This window comes from Capsicum annuum, chromosome 2, assembly GCF_002878395.1.
Source record: "Capsicum annuum cultivar UCD-10X-F1 chromosome 2, UCD10Xv1.1, whole genome shotgun sequence".
Lineage (NCBI taxonomy): Eukaryota > Viridiplantae > Streptophyta > Magnoliopsida > Solanales > Solanaceae > Capsicum > Capsicum annuum.
In genome coordinates this window covers 89,157,202-89,175,100 of record NC_061112.1, presented here as the reverse complement: position 1 = coordinate 89,175,100, position 17,899 = coordinate 89,157,202, and the positions used below count along the sequence as shown (strand labels likewise).

The following is a 17,899-nucleotide window of genomic DNA, read 5'->3' as shown; positions in this document are numbered from 1 at the left end:
TTGCTGAAATTCGAAATATATTGAATTGGATTGGTTATGAAGTACCATATCTTAGTGCAATTGATGCACTCATGTACCTTGCAAATACTACAAGGCCTATAGTCTTTTCAGTCAATTTGTTAGCAAGGTATATTTCTGCTCCTACTATGAGACATCAAAATGGGATAAAATACCTGAGCTTGTTTTATTCTAAGATTGCAGTCCCGATCTTATTGGTCATGCTGATGCTGAGTACTTATCTGACCCGCATAAAGCTCGGACTCAAATAGACTATGTGTTCATATGTGGTGGTACTGCTATATCTTGGAGAAATACAAAGCAGTCTATTGTAGCCACTTCATTGAATCATGCTGAGATAATAGCTATTCATGAAGCAAGCCGAAAATGTGTATGGTTTAGGTTCATGATACATCTCATTCGAGAAAAATGTGGTGTGAAATATGACAATATACCCATAATTTTATACAAAGATAATTCAACATACATAGCACATATTAAGGGAGGATTCATAAATGGAGATAGAACGAAGCACATTTTGCCAAAACTTTTCTACATACATGAGCTACAAAAGAATGATGATATTAAAGTGCAACAGATTCGTTCAACTGACAATGTGATTGATTTATCCACCAAATCTTCTCCAATTGTAACTTTCAAGAAGATGCTGTACAAAATCGAGATGCAAAGGTCAAGGATGTTCTCATTAGGGGGAGTTAATACGCGCTGTACTCTTTTTTCCTTACGAGGTTTTGTCCCACTGGGTTTCCCTTGTAAGGTTTTTAATGAGGCAGCCGAAATGCGTATTATTAGAGATGTGTACTCTTTTTCCTTCACTAGATTTTTTTCCCTACTGGGTTTTTTCTAATAAAGTTTTAACGAGCCACATTATCTACCAATTAGACATTAAGGGGGGTGTTATAAATGTATTTATATTATAGTGAATGTCTATCAAGATCTATCCAGATCTACTTTGATATCTATTATGATTTGAAGCATCCGTCTTTTACTCAAATTAGGAGTAAATTTTTCTTATAAATAGATGGATTTTATTCATTGTATTGACAATTTGATGATCTCTCATTCCTCAAAGAAAAGAAATAAAAATCAATCTCTCTATTCTCTCTACTCTTCTTCTTATTTTTTATAATTTTATAACACCATACTAATTTTGACGGCGCTTATAAAGCATGATCTTTAATATTATATGCTACACTTATATGCTACACTTTATAAGTGTTGTGAAATCATTATATAATAAGTAGACATTTTACAAATATGGTTACACTTTTAAAATGTGCTATTTTTCTTATTTTAAAACAACAATTTATAAGTATTGCGTTTTAACTTTCCAAAAATTTGTACCAAAATATGATATTTCCTCCAATATTTTAACATTAAAATATTATATTCCCTCCAATATATTTTATTCCCTCCAATTTCTAATTATCCAAAAAAAATTATATCTAAAAAAATAATTCAGCTCACGAAAAACCTCTACAAAAACATTATAACATTTCTAATATTCTTTAATTATTAATCAAAAATAAAATGATATCTACGAGAGAAGAAGATGTCGAGACGCCAGCGAGGAAGACCGTCGAGACTGCCACCGGCGAGGAAGAGACAACCCTACCGCCGTGTTATCATCCGCCAGAAGGGTATTTTCTTGATTTCTTTATTTTCAATCTCTATGTTAATTCCCAATTTGGGTGCTTGTAATTTAGATCTTTGCTCTTTATCAGTTGGCCAGTAGGAGTAGCCAGCAACCCTGAGTTTCCTCCTTAAGTGTTGCTCGATTCAACCCTTGCTTGTTGAATTCCCACAGTCTGTCGAGGGCTTTCCATTCTAGGAGGCGTACGTAGATTTCCCTCCACCTATTGCACATATTTTGGTTGATATGATTCTCTCCGAAAGTGCTTTTTATAAAATTGGCTACTTTTCCAATTAATTATGCAAAACACAGACTGCTATTAGCCTATTCTACAAAAAATTGTATTTTGAAAGTTTTAACTATAAATAAGTTATGTATTTATGTGTTCACAGGAAGATCACTAGTGTATTTGAAAATAAACATATAATAATCCAATCTGTGGAAACAAAATGAGGGTGACAGAAAATCTCATCCTGTTAGAAGGACAGCAAGTGAAGGAGTAGTTGTAGATAGCAACAGAATGAGTCGTATATGCCATCACTTGTATATTCAAGGATAAGATATGGACTCCAAAATTTGTCTTGTCGATCTCCCTAACCATTGGATTTATACCCCGTGATTGAACGTGAATCTTATCCTATTTGCATGAGCTTTTAATACTTCATCGGTATATACTACTTTTGGAAAAACTGTGCGTGGGGTTAGGAGTTAGGACAGTGATGTTTATTGACTTAAATGGAGGTAAATAGTGGCATCTTTCTAACTGTGTAGATATGTGTAGCCTGTATCATGACAAATGTCAAAGTTGTGGAGCACTGTCTCTATCTATCAAGTACAAAACCAAATAACAAGCTGACAGTTCCTGTTGTATTGGGGAGGTTCTAGTGGGGACGATGGTCATATATATTGTGCTTTGAATCATATTGAGATTACCAAGCAAACCATGTAATTGTGAATTTGCTGCATTTGCCATTCAGTGTTTTGAATTGAGACATCATAAATATGATAAATATTTATGTCAATCTTTTGTTTATGATAAATATGATGTATGTCTAATCCACACATTACTCAATATACTTTAACCCCGAAACATTCTGGACCTCCTGCGAATTCTCATGTTGCTAGCCTTAGGGAGGCATTGACACAATTTGCTGTCTCATTGAGTCGCAAGGAGTGATCCAAGGAAGAGAGTGAAAATCTTGCGAAAGGAGTGAAACAATAATTTCAAGAGACGTTGCTTCAAAGCTCGGGCAATCTACTAAGTTACATTTCTCCCTGCAGTTGCTATGTTAATGAGGCAACTCTTCTTTCTGGTTAGATTCCTTCTGATTCAGCAGTTGTATGCACATATCCATGCTCTCATGGGAATGAAACAAGCAACAGCACCAACGCTCTAATACTGGCCAACTTTTGTATAGACCTTGTGCACTGATTTTCCGTTTTCTCCTCTATGTATTGAATGACGCTAATATGTATAAAAAAATATCTCTCCGTCAAACCAATAAAATTTAGGTTGATTGACTTATCATGGTATTCAAAATAGATGACTTCCCCTTATTTGCGTGGACTAGAATCTGTAATTCCAACCTATTCATAATTGTTGTTATCCAACATCTATACAAAGTTCATATAAATGTTTTCAATATCAATAAAATACTTCTCCATCAGTTCCTTTCTCAAAAATACTTAGTTACCCGTTTAAAAAAAGAACATTTCTATAAGGTAAGTGTAATTCTATTCCATTCTTTCACCCAAGTGTTCCAATTCCAATTTCCTTTTGTACTTACAATTTTGTGATGATAAAATAGAAGAGGCCACTCTAGTTGAATTGGCTGGGTAAAATGATATAACAGAGATTCCTTATATAGGACTTTTGATTTTCATAAACTTTGTAAGCTCCTTAGTTCACGGGCTTTCTGATTATGATCTGTTGAGAATTCTTTTTTGGTTAGTTGACATGGACATTTATGTTGAACAACCTTAACACAATTTCTAACTTTTCCACTGTTTGAACCAAATCCTGGGGCATAAAAAGATCATTATTCCTGCTCTAAGCTTTTATACAACAGCTGAAGCAACTAGTGATCATCGTCATAAGGTTCATTTGAAACTGGTGGAGGAGAGAGTTCCAAAACAGAATATCCATTGGCTTGAAACTCAGCCAGAAAAGATAAATCAAGTTGTTGTCCACACAAGACATTTCCACTCAAGTCCAATTTCTCCAGTTTACCTAACCAAATAGCAAAGAGAAAGGTTAATGAATTCGAAAATTAAGTGACACTGAAGGCACATAATGATGCTTTTGACGAGCATTTAATATATATTTATGAAAAACAATATGTTACTATAGTACTTCTCTTGAGGTAGTGGTATGGTCTGCGTACACTCTATCCTCCCCAGACCCCACTAGGTGGGAATACACTGGTAGGTTGTTGTTGTTGTTGTTGTAGTACATTGTATTAATTTCTATGTGTACAGTATAACTTTTCGATCATCTTTCACTGTATGTGGCCACGTCACTGGGTTCAAAAGCAATGTGCAGTAGGCACATTTCCAGAATTTCTAATTATGTTGTGAATTGTGTTTGGTATTTAAGTGGAGAAAGGCAGTCAGAAATGGTGCGTTGTGGTCTTCTCTCTCATGTTTGTTTGTGTAAAGGCTTAGAGCCTTTTTTGCTAGGTCCAAAAGCTTCTGAAACGTTATGATCCAACAAAAATCTCATAAAACGATATGATCTATCCCGTTCACTGTTAAATTTTGATCGACGACCAACCTGGGTAGTTTTTAGTGAAATACTTACTGCAGCTAATGATTGATGAAACATACTCAGTTTTTAAGTTTGTGTTGTGATTTTGGGGATCATTTCAAGCTCTTCTTCAACACTGAATCTGCGGTGCTCAAAAGACGAGGAAAAACTATTACTAAGGTCATGCTGATATTTACAGTTTGTTCCTTTCCACTGCCGGGTATCTAATGTGTGTTTTAAATTTAATGGAAAAATATTATCCCTGATCTCTTGTACGATCTAAAGATCTGATGTTTTTCTTATTATCACTCATCCATTCTCAATTCACGTTAGTGTAGAAGTTTTGTTTTCCAATGTAGTTGTGTGAGTAAAGGGAACCTCAGAGGAAATCATTTCTTATGATTAGCAAAAAATAAGAACTTTTGCACACCTAGAGTGTAGTCTAGTGATCAATGAAGTTTATACAGGGAGAAGATGATGAAAGATTTCAGAATGTTTACTATCTAACTGTTAGAAGTAGTTGGAAAGTATGATGAATAAAGAAATGAATAGGGCTTTTGTGTTTTGTGCACCCTTTTTAGACTACCTGAAAGTGCATCTGATATTTGTTCAAATGTCTGCAACCTGTCCAATCTCTAGCGTCCAGCGCAATTGATGCTCGGCCTAATCTTTTTCAGTTGGATAACTCACTGAAGGCTGTGGAAAGCTATGGCAAATTAGCAGTACCAACAAGTGGTATTTTTTCATTTGGTGCTCCATGCAGCACTTCAAGTAATGGACTGTTTGCTACCAGTCCTTCTTTCTCAGCCACCTCTGCCTTGACATCTGGTAATTTTAAAAATGACATTTCGAATAGCAGCTCAAATGTTGTTTCTCCTATGACAAGCATTTCAAGTACGATCGGTGCTACAAAAGGAAGCTCTACCACCTATGCTAACAGTCTCTTTGGTTCCAGTGTAGTATCCTTAGTTCCCAAGGAACCTCCTGCCAAATTTGGTTTCTCCACGGTTTCAGCAAAAGCAGATTCAGCACCAGCAACAACTTCCACTGCAGAAACTACAGATGTGAAAGCCAAATCTGAGACTGGAACTACTTTTGGCAACTTGAAGTGATCACCTTTTTGTGGCTCTATAAATAGTATTTTTGGTATTAGTTCATCAGTAATGTCAACAGTTACTACAACTAGTGCACAGTATGTCCATTTACTCCTTTGTTAATCGAATTGCCTTCCGTATGGCTTTCCGAGGTTGCTATTGTAGAATCTTCTTTGAGGTCCCAACTTGCTGATGTGCTAATCACATATAAGAAACTGTTGCTGAGAATGCTATTTACACTACAACATTTTTGGCCTAATCCGAGGAGATTGAAATTTCTATGCAAAAACTCTCATTGTCCATAATGAAATTGGACAAGGTATGAACAAATTCAAAAAATCATTGTTAACTTATTTAATTACTCTCGCTTGTTCTTTTAATCCTCCTATTCTTTAGCTTTCTCTATGCTATTATACCTTCTTCTCATTGCCTGACATTCCTGATGCTAAAAAGGTTTGCTAACCACAATGGAATCTTTTTATATATCTGCCTCTTGGGTTTTAATATTTTTTTCTGCATGGCCTTAACTTTTTCTTATGCAGTCTAGATTAATGATGGAAGTCAACTATATGCTGTCTTACGGAGCTGCAGAGCCTTCTCTTTCTTTACTTCAGAGATACAACATCCTTGGAATGCTGCTACCATTTCATGTATGTCATATTGTTTCATTTCATTTTGGTATGATGTGAGTTTCATGATTTTTTGGTTCAGGACAGTAGGTTATACTCGAGTAAATTTGTCATTTACAGGCGGCACACCTTGCTCAACAGTCTAACAAACAGTTGAGTGAAAGTTTTGTTATGCTGATGGTATATCTTCCTGCCTTGTATTGGTTTTTACTCCATAAATTTGTACAATTCCTTCTAATGCTTCCTCACTTATTTGATGTCATCTCTTCCGATTTTGTCTACATATTTTCTCTAGACGACTTGCTTCTGTGCATCCTCCTGAAATCTAGCTTTCGCCTCCTCCCACACACACATATATATAAATGAGCATATGCACACACTTATGTCTGACATATTTATCTTTTCACCTCATCCATGTTTTCTTGAGTCTTCAATAGGCTTTCACGCATTAAATTTATTGGTCTGAACATTTTGCGAAAACTATTTTCCAGTTTGGATCAGTTAGTCACCTGTGGCCGACCTTCTCATGATAGTTTGTGGTAAGTTGATTTAAAATTATTGAGCTAGTGTAGAGAAATTGGCTTTTAGTGGCTAGGATACTTGATGATATTTTTCCTTTTGATTGATGTATGTGAGCAGGGTTGCACTCTTGGCATTTCATCTAGCACTAATAGCTAATCCGCAAGAGGCATATGTCGTCTTGACCATTGCTGAAAGAAAAGCATCAAATGTATCTGTGAAATGTCCTAATATTTAAGTTGGGATCTAAACAGATATGCCATTAGACTTTTTGGACTTATCTTCACCTGATGCGAGTAATGCACAAGCTGTAAAAGGGAAAAATTCTTTCAAATTCTTTCGGCTCAGCTCATGCTTTGGTTCATGAAAAGGTACTTTATTTTACAAAGTCACTAGAAACTTAAATCTTGAACTTTTAACTTGATTGAATGAATTCAAGAAACTTTGGATTCACATACTTCCTCATTCAAGATTGAAAAAATATTTATATATTTTTTGAGCATAATTTTACTTCTAATTATTTGTTTCATTTTGAATGTGTAGGATTAATTTGGGGATCAAATTTGAATGGTGGGCAGGACAACTCAACTTGATCTAGATTGAAGTGAATGATGTAGAATTTTTGAAATATTTTGATGTACGTTTATATACATTTGGTTTTGTGTGGAACCTGGTACAATTTTTTATTATGTTTTCTAATTAGTATGTAAAAAATATGTTTTTTCGAAATCAAATCTATGCACTTCACTTATTTATTAGCTAATTGGTTCGTGAGATGATATATAAATATGTATGGTTATGTAATGTGCTTAGTTATGTATACATTTAGATCAAAATAATTATTTTTCAATTAGAAATTTCATACTAACATTTTATATGCCTAATGCCAATTCTATAAAATGTGGCTTGAACTATCAAATTTTAGGCAATATTGCTACACTTCAAAAGTTTGGCTAAAACATGCTTACACTTTACAAGTGTTGTCATAAAGGGTGTATAAAAGACTACGATTTTGAAGTGTGGCTAGTAATAAAGAAAAGACCACGTTTTTTAAGTGTTATTATAGAGGTGCTACAAAAGGCTTCGTTTGTGAAGTGTGCTCAATAGTAAAACAAATGCAACATTTTTCAAGTGTTGTTATAGAGGTTCTACAAAAGGCTACGCTTGTGAAGCGTGCCCAGTAGCAAAACAAAGGCAACACTTGTAAGTGTAGCTTTATCAAATAAAAGTGTTGCGAATGACAAGCTGCAAAGCATGACCTTTATACTTTAATGGCCAAGCTTTTAAAATGTAGCTAATATTGCAACACTTGAAAAGCGTGACCTTTGATCAAAGGTTATGCCCCTTTAGGCCACCCCAAAAAGTATTGCCTAAAGTTTGAAAGTGTAGCCTTTGATCAAAGGCCACACTTTCATCTATTTTAGGCCACACTTTACAAGAGTGACAATAAGACTAAAATGTTATAGTGGTGAATGGGCATCGGGTCAAGCATTATATGGAAGCATGGAGGAATTAAAAGTGTGTGAAGATATTATCCTTGGCAAAGTCTGAGTATCCAAGGCAACCGAGTTGTGCCGTGATGTTAAATCAGGCACTGCATGGGAGGCAATCCATGGGCTTGTTGGTGAAGTTTGAGTATCCAACATAGCCATGTCGAGCTGCGACGTTAAATGAAGCGTTGCTTGGGAGGAAACCCAAGGTATTAGTGTTCACTTTGTTTCTTTCTATAGGTTAAAAGCATTGATAAACACCTGAAAAATGGAAAAAATTGTAAAATTTCATACAAGTCTAGGTAAGTAGACCTACGACCCTACTTACGGGGTCGTAGGTCAACCCACAACATGTAAGTTGTGTTGTGGGTATTAGAAGAAATTTTGGGTCTCTAAAGTTGTACTTACAGACCTTAATTATGGTCCCATAAGTACAACCTACGTCCCCATAAGTTGGAGTTGTAGGAATCAGAGAATATGAGTGCAGAATCAACCTACGACCCTATTATGGTGGGTGTAGGTACTACCTACGGCCCATAAGTAGGGTCGTAGGTAGGGTTGCATAGTGGGACATTTTTTCAAATTTTTAGGATTGGGCCTTGTCGACAAGGCTTGGCCTGATCCGGCCTTCCATTAATTTTTAAACCCTCATAACCGACCCTTTAACACTCCAAACTATTCAAATTCAAAACTCCCACTTGATTTCAAACTCTCCAACTTCCTTTCACAACTATAAAAGGCAAAACCCAAGCATAAACTCTCCACTTGCATGCATATTTTTAGAGAGTTAGGGCTAATTTCAAATTGTTCAACTTCTACTTCCACACTTTGCATTCCAGCTAAGAATTCTTGGCTCTAACTTGTTTAAAATCTTGTTCTTTACCATTGAACTTGAGATAGTACTTGGAATTAACCTAAAATTATTAAATTCTCATAGTTCTTGAAATTTGTGGAGCCTAAACTTGGTAAAAAGTAATTTGTTGCATGATCTTTGGTTTGCAAAACTTGTGATCACAATAAAAATTGGAAAAAAAAATAAAAAATGAGAAGAAATCCTAAATTCCTGTGGAACTTGACTTTTTGCATGCTGTAGGGATCGAAATTGATCTCAAAATTGAAATTATAACTGTGTTCGATGGAAATTTTAGGGAAAATCTGACTTACTCTTAGTTGGTACTTACGAAAGCTACTTACGAGCTCGTAATTGGTACTTACAAGCCCATAGGTGGCCTCGCAGGTATCAAACTTGAAGACCAGAAGGTTTAGGTAGTCAACTTTTTTTTTCTTGTCCCGATATTGTGTTTCTATCACTAACAATTCTTTTTACTAGTACGATGGCATCCAAGGCTACTTAGAAGAAGGGAGTGTAGTCCAAGTTGTGCAATGAGTCTCCTGAGTGGAGTGGATCCATTGTGGAGTATCCAGTAAGTGTGGATATTACACCCTTGGTACTACACCAGACTCGGGGCCAGGCACAGAGGCATGCTGTATCCAGGGCAGTCATTCAGCTGGGCTCTTAGACCGCATCAACTCCTATTGAGTTACGCACTCAGCTCAGACCACCATAATCACCACAAGTAGGGCCCCAAACATTACCAATATGCTTTGTCCAAATTGGGCCCCAAATAAAGTCAACCACGTCTTCACCACCTCACTCTACCTAATATAATGAGACAGATGATGAGTCAGTATCAAGTTTTAATGAGGAGGTTTAATTAGGTACAGGTTTTGGTAATGAGGAGAGTGAAGCTAGCTCCTAATCTGATGAAGGTCAGAGACTATATCTGGTTCAGTTAAGAGTAATTCTGCATTTAGTTTAGTTGCACACTAGTTTGATGAGGGTGATGATGCAACTTAGGTTTTGTAGGAGATTTCTTTATCTTAACTTCAGGGTACTCAAACCACTACTTAGGGTACTCAAGCTACAACTTCAGCACTTGCTACTTAGGATTCAAACTCTACACACGTCTTCGTAGTTCATATAGATCAAGTTAATCTGAGATGTTGTGTGGAGGGCATGCAATAGATTTATGATAAAGACAACTTTATTACTAAGCAATATAGACAATGACGTGGTATTGTAGAAGAGACTAGGATTGAGTTGGAAAGTTTGGCGGGAGCTCTAGACCTACGGGCTTCATTGAGAGATACCGAATTGGGTGGATGACCCAGCCTTCAGGTTCGTATGGCTTGGTGATTTTATGGGAGTTATGTTCTTTCTATGCATCATTGATTTACTTGGTTATCCCAGTTGAGGGTAGATGAGTTGACCAGCCCTAACTGACCCGCACAATAGTTAGAGAGGTTAGGATTGATATTTCTAAGGAGACGATCATCCAGGTATTAATTAGGTTAGAGTATATGGGACCAGCCACCATAGTTGAGTTTGACTATTGTATGAGGTTAGTACAGAGTAGGTGCATGATGAGGGAGGTTGAGCATAAGGCACTAAGAGTAGACTTGGATAGATGGGTAGTTGAGCAGATAGTAGAGTTGGGTACTGATGCCCCTTGGGTTGAGGGGAAGGGCGAGATTAGTAGGTATCACCGCACTTTACAACAAAGTTTTGGTGGACAGCAGTAAGGTATCATTTGAGTCCGACATATGCTAACAACATAATCACTTGGGATATAGTCATCTTGATTGCCAACTTGATAACTAGTTATGATATTTATTTTTTACGTGGAATCAGACTGAGATCCACGAGAGAGCATTAAGAGAGTTCACCACCCTTTCCTTCCCATGTTTGGTGCAACAGTGATATGATGTGGCCGGAGTGCAACCTATTACAGATATTGATCGGAAGGTCAAGGTGGCCCGTATGGCAGATGTTGGTGTGATTAAGGATGTGGCTAACCCGATTGCACTACAGCTGTAACACCCCGAGTCTGTACCCTGGACGTCACACGATGCTCACAATCTCGAAGGACCATAAGCTAACCTAGGACTGATACCTGCTGCAATCACTGAATAATAATACTGTATAGTGCAGAAATTAGGTAGAAATTTCCATAAGGTTCAAAAATGGAATCAAATGTTGAATGTTGAAAATCAATACTGTAAACTGAACATCTGTTTGAAATACTCTAGCCTGAAAGCCTCTAACTGTCTGAATATGGAGTTGATGGGACAAGCCCCCAACTAACTTTGACTATTATAATAAACTGAATAATGAAATACTGAAATAACAACTCTATCCTCAAACTATGAGGACTCACCACAAAGTTAGTTGCTGATAGATTGTGCTGGTAAGTTTAGTTGGGAGCTCGTGCATCTGAACGTAAGATATAAGACATCATAACGCAAAAAAGGGGTATGCATCAGTACTTTGAATGTACTGGCATGCTAAGTAAGGTAGGCTGATATGCATGAGTTCATAAGCATGAACAATAACAGATTGAGTGACATGAATATAACTGGATAAGAGTATATGCATATCTGAAACTGTTGTAAGTACTGATTATGCAATGATAGACACATAACTACGGATACTGTTATTGAGATCATGTTAACACTGGGTACTGAGTTCTGATAGCTGAATGACTGCTATCTGAGTTAACTGATACTGTATTACTGTTAGCTGAGTGACTGTTTCTGACAGTTCTAATTCTGTAGAACTGAACTGAGTTCTATACTGAGCTGAGTGACTATATCTGACAGTCCTGATTCAGTAAATAAACTGAAATTTTATACGGAGTTTGAAATTAAAACTAAAATTGTAGGAGTGTCAATCTAACCAAAATACCCCGATTATGAACTGAGTTAGGGTCTAACCTATGACCATAGTTAGAAGGGTGTTAGCACCTTGTCCGGGGATACTAACACTGGCTATGAGTTAATCCTCTCTGCTTGGAAGCCCTTTTGTTAACCCTTCCTGGCAGGAAAACTCGTACGAGATGTATCAAACCTTATCTGGTAGGAAGATATCTCAACCTATGGTGGCTACGTAGTTCTGTAACGTAGGGATTGCTGCTAAGGGTTAAACCCTTTACTGATAGGAATGCCCCCATCCCTGGGTTCGCTCGGTGATGATTCGTACTCCCAACTAAATAGAAACTGAACTGAACTGATTTATAGACTATTCTAGGCTTGACCGAACTGAAACTGATTGTGTTAACAGACTGAACTGGACTGAGTTCACTGAATTCTATTAACTAACTTAGTACACTGAATTCTGCAACATTTTGAGTACTACTGTACGTGATATCACTAAGACTAGTCTGAAACTACTGTAAATCTAGGTAAACAGCTAGATTTTCGGGTATTAGATACCCCAGGACTTAATATCATAAACTGTAAAACATAGTACAATCTTGAAAACATGTTAACTAGTTACTTTGTCGGCATTCATTCATTGAGGCATTTTAGCAAACATTGGTATGGTATGAACTGGTATACATGCTAATATGATGTGTATTCATTACTCAACTCACATGAACAATTCATCAAACACTTGGGGAGCACAATCTATGCACATAATAATGAGCAACATGTAGGCATCATGATTATCAATCTCAACTTACAAATTCATGGGGTTTTGACATGAATCCACATAACAACACACACATGCTATTTATTTCTCATGGAACTTGTGATTAATTATGGATTATAAACCCAACTAACATCATAATCATGAATACAATCAAATTCAACATAACAGTCATGAAAGAAATCAACTTGTAATTTTAAAAAAAAAAGGTTCTTAAACTCCAAGGATGGAAGGAAACCCTTGGATGAATACCTAACATACCTTGATGCTTGAATTTGTGAAGATTGATGTTGTGTTCTTGAAGTTTAAATTTGAAATCAAAAGCCCTAGGGTTTGTTCTTGAGAGCAATTTGAAAGAAAGTGAATGTTTTTGCCTTAGGAATGACTTAATCTCGTGTTTTTAGGGATAAATATGGGTGAAAAAAGGACCCACACAGACCGATGCACCGCGTCGAGTTTGCATTGGTTCACTGGAATTACGATGAAAGCTAGGGGAAAAATTATTTATCGACATGAAGGCCGATGTGGCGTATCGGGATGCATTGATCCACTATTTTGGTCATCCAAACTTGTTTCAATCGAGGTTTAAAAAATACAAAACTCACCCGGAGTTACCTATTGACACATCAGATCATGATTAAATCCAAGAATCGACATTTTAAGGTCATAAGGTCTGTGAAATTGGATTGCCAACTTACGAAGGCTAAAATAACTCTTAAGTATAAATACTTAGCCAAAATTTCTAAGTCTAGGACCTCTTATCAAGCTTTGAAGGATTGGGTTAAGCTTAGGATTTTGCGGGGTCTTATAATATCCCCCCTTTGGGAACATCCATCCTCAAATGAGACTTAAGATGAGCATATTGATACACTAAATTTATATACTGAACACGCACAACAGAAGTATGTTTACATGACTGCAAGTACTAATATACTGAGTTATCATACTGGACATGCATAACTGAAGTATGACACAAGACTGAGCTATTTTATGAAGGTATGCATGACATGTAAATGCTATGCAACTAAACTGATATCAATCTCATAAAGAAAATCTGAACATGGAACTGGTTAATTCAGGGAAAATGGTTACCTTGGGCTGAATCTGAGTTTGCATAGAAGAGGTGAGGATACTTGGTCTGCATATCTGCTTTTGCTTCCCAAGTAGCTCTCTCAACATACTGGTTCCACCAAAGAACTTTGACTAGAGGGACTTTTTTGTTCCTCAGTCTACAAACCCGATGATTGAGAATTTTAACTGGGATCCCTTCATAAGAGAGGCTATTCTGAACATCTATACCCTTTATAGGGACTACAACTATTGGATCTCCTATGCACTTCTTTAGTAAGGAGACATGAAACACTGGGTGCACTGAAGCTAAGTCTGAAGGCAACTCAAGCTCGTAAGCGACCTTTCCTAAATGGCTGAGAATTTGGAAAGGACCGACATATCGGGACTGAGCTTCCCTTTCTTTTCAAAACTCTTCACTCTCTTCATAGGAGAGATTTTCAAATACACATAACCACTAATCTCAAACTCGAGATCCTTTTTTTGCATATCTGCATACGATTTCTGTTAGCTTTGAGCTGTCTTAAGCCTTTACCTAATCAACTGGAGTTTTTATAAGGTATCAAATACCAAGTCAGGCCCTACCACTGCAGCCTCACCCACTTCAAACCAACCAATGAGGGATCTACACCTCCTCCCATAGAGCACATCAAACGGAGCCATCTGAATGCTGGAATGATAGCTGTTGTTGTACGCAAACTCAATCAAAGGCAAGTGGTCATCCCAACTACCTTTAAAGTCGATGACACATGCTCTTAACATATCTTTTAGAGTCTAGATGGTCCTTTCTTCTTGACCATCCATCTGAGGGTGAAAGGCTGTACTGAGGTGAACTTGGGTACCAAGACCCCTTTGGAAGGCTTTCCAGAAATGAGAGGTGAATTGCATACCTCTATTTAAAATGATGGACAAAGGAACTCTGTGTAATCTAACCAACTCTCTGACATAGAGCTTTGCCTAATCCTCTGCTGAATAAGAGGTATGAACTGGTAAAAAGTGAGCTGATTTGGTCATCTTGTCTATAATGACCCAAATAGAATATTGCTGACGACGAGTACGAGGCAAATCTATCACAAAGTCCATGTTCACTTTCTCCCACTTTCACACGGGAATACTAAACTCTTTCATGGAACCACTAGGTTTTTTGTGCTCAATCTTGAACTGTTGACAAGTAGAGCACTTAGCTATAAACTCTGCAATGTCCCTCTTCATCCCACTCCACCAATAGATCTCTCGCAACACGTGGTACATCTTAGTATCCCCTGGATGAATAGAGTAATGCACACCATGCGCTTCTACAAGAATTCATTGCCTTAAGTCATCTACACCTAGCATGCATAACCATGCTTGGAAACGCAACACACCATCACCCCCTTGGAAGAAAACCTCTACTTTCTGATCTCTGACTTAATATTTAAAATTGACTAGACTTGGATCTCTGTCCTACTTCTTATTTACTTCAAAAACCAGAGATGATTCTAAACTATTCTACACCCACACACTACCTTCTGCTGAATTGACTAAGAGGACACCTAGCCAAGCAAGCTGATGAACTTCCTAAATTAACTTCTTCTTACCATCCTCCACATGAGCAATACTACCCATAGACATCCTACTGAGAGCATCAACCACTACATTAGCCTTGCCTGGATGATACAAAACACTCATGTTGTAGTCTTTCAATAACTCTAACCAGCTTCTCTGACGTAGGTTTAGATCTTTCTGAGAAAATACATACTGCAGGCTCTTGTGGTTTGTGAACACATTTGGATGTTCCCAATACAGATAGTGCCTCCAAATCTTTAAGGCAAATACAACAGCTGCTAACTCAAGATCATAAGCGAGGTAATTCTTTTCATGGGGCTTAAGCTGTCTAGAGATATAGGCTATGAAATTATCTTTCTACATTAAAACACACCCCAAACCAACTCTAAAAGCATCACAAATACCAAAAACCCATAAGAACCATCTAGTAAAGTCAAAACTAGGGCTGTAGTAAGTCAAGTCTTTAACTCCTAAAAACTCTTTTCATAAGAATCTGACCACTAGAATTTGACTTTCTTCTGAGTCAATCTGGACATGGGGGATGCAATGGATGAAAATCCTTCAATAAACCATCGGTAATAGCTAGCCAAACCTAAGAATCTTTTGATATATAATGGAGAGATGGGTCTGAGCCAGTTTCTTACTGCTTTGGTCTTTTGAGGATCAACTCTAATCCATTATCAAAAACTATATAACCAAGAAAAAATACTGACCTTAGCCAAAATTTGCACTTACTGAATTTGGTAAACAACTGATGGGCTCTGAGAGTTTATAGTACTATTCTGAGATGGTCTGCATGATCATGTTCACTGCGGAAGTAGACAAGAATGTCATCAATAAAGACTATGAAAAACATGTCCAAGTACTACTTGAACAGGTGGTTCATCAAGTCTATGAAGGCTACTGGGGAATTGGTAAGACCAAATAACATGACTAGGAATTCAAAGTGACCATACCGAGTTCTGAAAGTTATTTTTGGAATGTCACAGTCTTTGACTCTAAGATGATGATAGCCTGATTTGAGGTCTATCTTAGAAAAGTAGATGGCACCCTGAAATTGGTCAAACAAGTCATCGATTCTAAGAATTGGATACTTGTTCTTGATCGTGACTTTGTTTAGCTGACGGTAGTCTATACATATTCTAAGAGAACCATATTTCTTATGTACGAATAGAACTGGTACACCCCAAGGGGATACGCTGGGTCTGATGAATCCCTTATCTAGGAGATCTTTTAATTATTTTTTTAACCCTTTGAGTTCTGCTGGGTCCATTTCGTATGATGGGATAGAGATAGGATGAGTATCAAGAAAAAAGTCTATACCGAAGTCAATTTCCCACTTGGGAGGGACTCTGGGAAGATCTTTAAGAAATACATCCGAGAATTCACATACTACTGGAACTGACTCAGGATTAGGGATCTTTGAACTAGATTCTTTAACTTGTACAAGATGATATACACACCACTTAGATATCATTTTCCTCGCCCTAATGTAAAAGACAAGCTAACCCTAAGTGCTGAAGTACTATCCCTCCACTCAAGGATAGGTTCATTCAAAAATTAAAAATAGACAATTCTATTTCTGTAGTCAACTGAAGCATAGCATGAATGAAGCCAATCCATACCGAAAATGACATCAAAATCTGTCATCTCTAATTCTACTAAGTCTGCTAAAGTGACTTTTTGAGATACCACAACCGGACAGTTCCTGTATACCCATCGGGCTATGTTAGATTTACTCACTGGGGTAGAGATTGAGAAGGGCTCTGCTAGGATTTTGGGACTGACTCCAAATTCAACAACTATATAAAGAGTTACAAATGACAAAGAAGATCCTAGATCTAGTAAACCATAAATGTGAAAATAATAAACTTGTAACGTATCAGTGACTATATCAGGAGAACTTTCCAGATCCTGTCTGGACTAAAGAGAATAAAGCCTAGGCATTGCCTACTAGTGTCACTGGAAATGGCATCCTGCTAATTCAAGCAACCAAACTGAGCTGAAGAACGATTATGATGACTCTGCAAACCAATTTGAGGACACTTTCGAACCTTGTGGCTTGGCTTGCCATATCTAAAACATACATCACTGCTCGCCTTGCAGACACCCTGATGGTTTCTACCATACTTCTTGCAAAGGGGATTTGTTTGAGCACTGTTAATACTACCCTAAGGTTTAGGGCCTAGTGCCCTATCTCTATTGCCATCTCTGAATTTTAGAACTGGAGCACTGGCTAAGGACGGAGCTGGAACTGAAGATTTTTGGTAGAATTGAGAACGATTCCCATCCTCTAACTTAGGCTGGGTAAAGTTAAAGCTACCTGTTTTAATTTTCTTGTTCTTCCTCTTCTTCTCTTTATTTTTAGCCTCTTCTATCTGTCGAGCATAGACTATGAGCCTGGATATATCTATCTCCTTAATTAGTATTGCGGTCCTACACTCTTTGACCATACTATTAGATACCCCAGACATAAACTTACTCATCTTAGATCTACTATCTGCTGCCATGTAAGGAGCGTATCTAACTAACTGAGTACACTTAAGAGAATACTCTTTTACCATCATATTGCCCTGCTTTAGATTAATAAACTCCAAAACCTTTGCTTCTCTTAACTTCAGTGGGAAAAACCTATCCAGAAAAGTAGTGGCAAACTCCTCCCATTCTA

At 37.2% G+C, this 17,899-nt stretch overlaps 1 protein-coding gene across 20 annotated transcripts; it reads left to right on the top strand.

Moving 5' to 3' along the window:
• The first annotated feature begins 1,260 nt into the window (after window positions 1-1,260).
• On the top strand, window positions 1,261-7,390 carry LOC107858680. Of its 20 annotated transcripts, none has more exons than XR_007052052.1 (8): window positions 1,485-1,658; window positions 5,075-5,225; window positions 5,353-5,810; window positions 6,034-6,141; window positions 6,241-6,300; window positions 6,612-6,659; window positions 6,760-7,010; window positions 7,183-7,390. XR_007052052.1 is itself a non-coding variant. In XM_016703438.2 (7 exons), the coding sequence occupies exons 2-6, from the start codon at window positions 5,772-5,774 to the stop codon at window positions 6,875-6,877; spliced, it is 345 nt and encodes a 114-aa protein (XP_016558924.1). In that variant the 5' UTR covers window positions 1,478-1,658; window positions 5,075-5,771; the 3' UTR covers window positions 6,878-7,010; window positions 7,183-7,390. The 20 variants fall into 20 exon arrangements, 1 of the variants encoding a protein (XP_016558924.1); XR_007052054.1 differs by having other exon boundaries at window positions 1,486-1,658; window positions 6,039-6,141; XM_016703438.2 differs by having other exon boundaries at window positions 1,478-1,658; window positions 5,075-5,810; window positions 6,241-6,272.
• Window positions 7,391-17,899: the final 10,509 nt, after the last annotated feature.

Excerpts from the sequence above, each read along its gene's own strand:
- LOC107858680 (XM_016703438.2), top strand. The coding sequence starts at position 5,772 with ATGCAAAAACTCTCATTGTCCATAATGAAATTGGACAAG. Across the intron at positions 6,273-6,611 it reads GCTCAACAGTCTAACAAACA|TTTGGATCAGTTAGTCACCT; the intron begins GTTGAGTGAAAG and ends ACTATTTTCCAG. Across the intron at positions 6,660-6,759 it reads CCTTCTCATGATAGTTTGTG|GGTTGCACTCTTGGCATTTC; the intron begins GTAAGTTGATTT and ends GTATGTGAGCAG.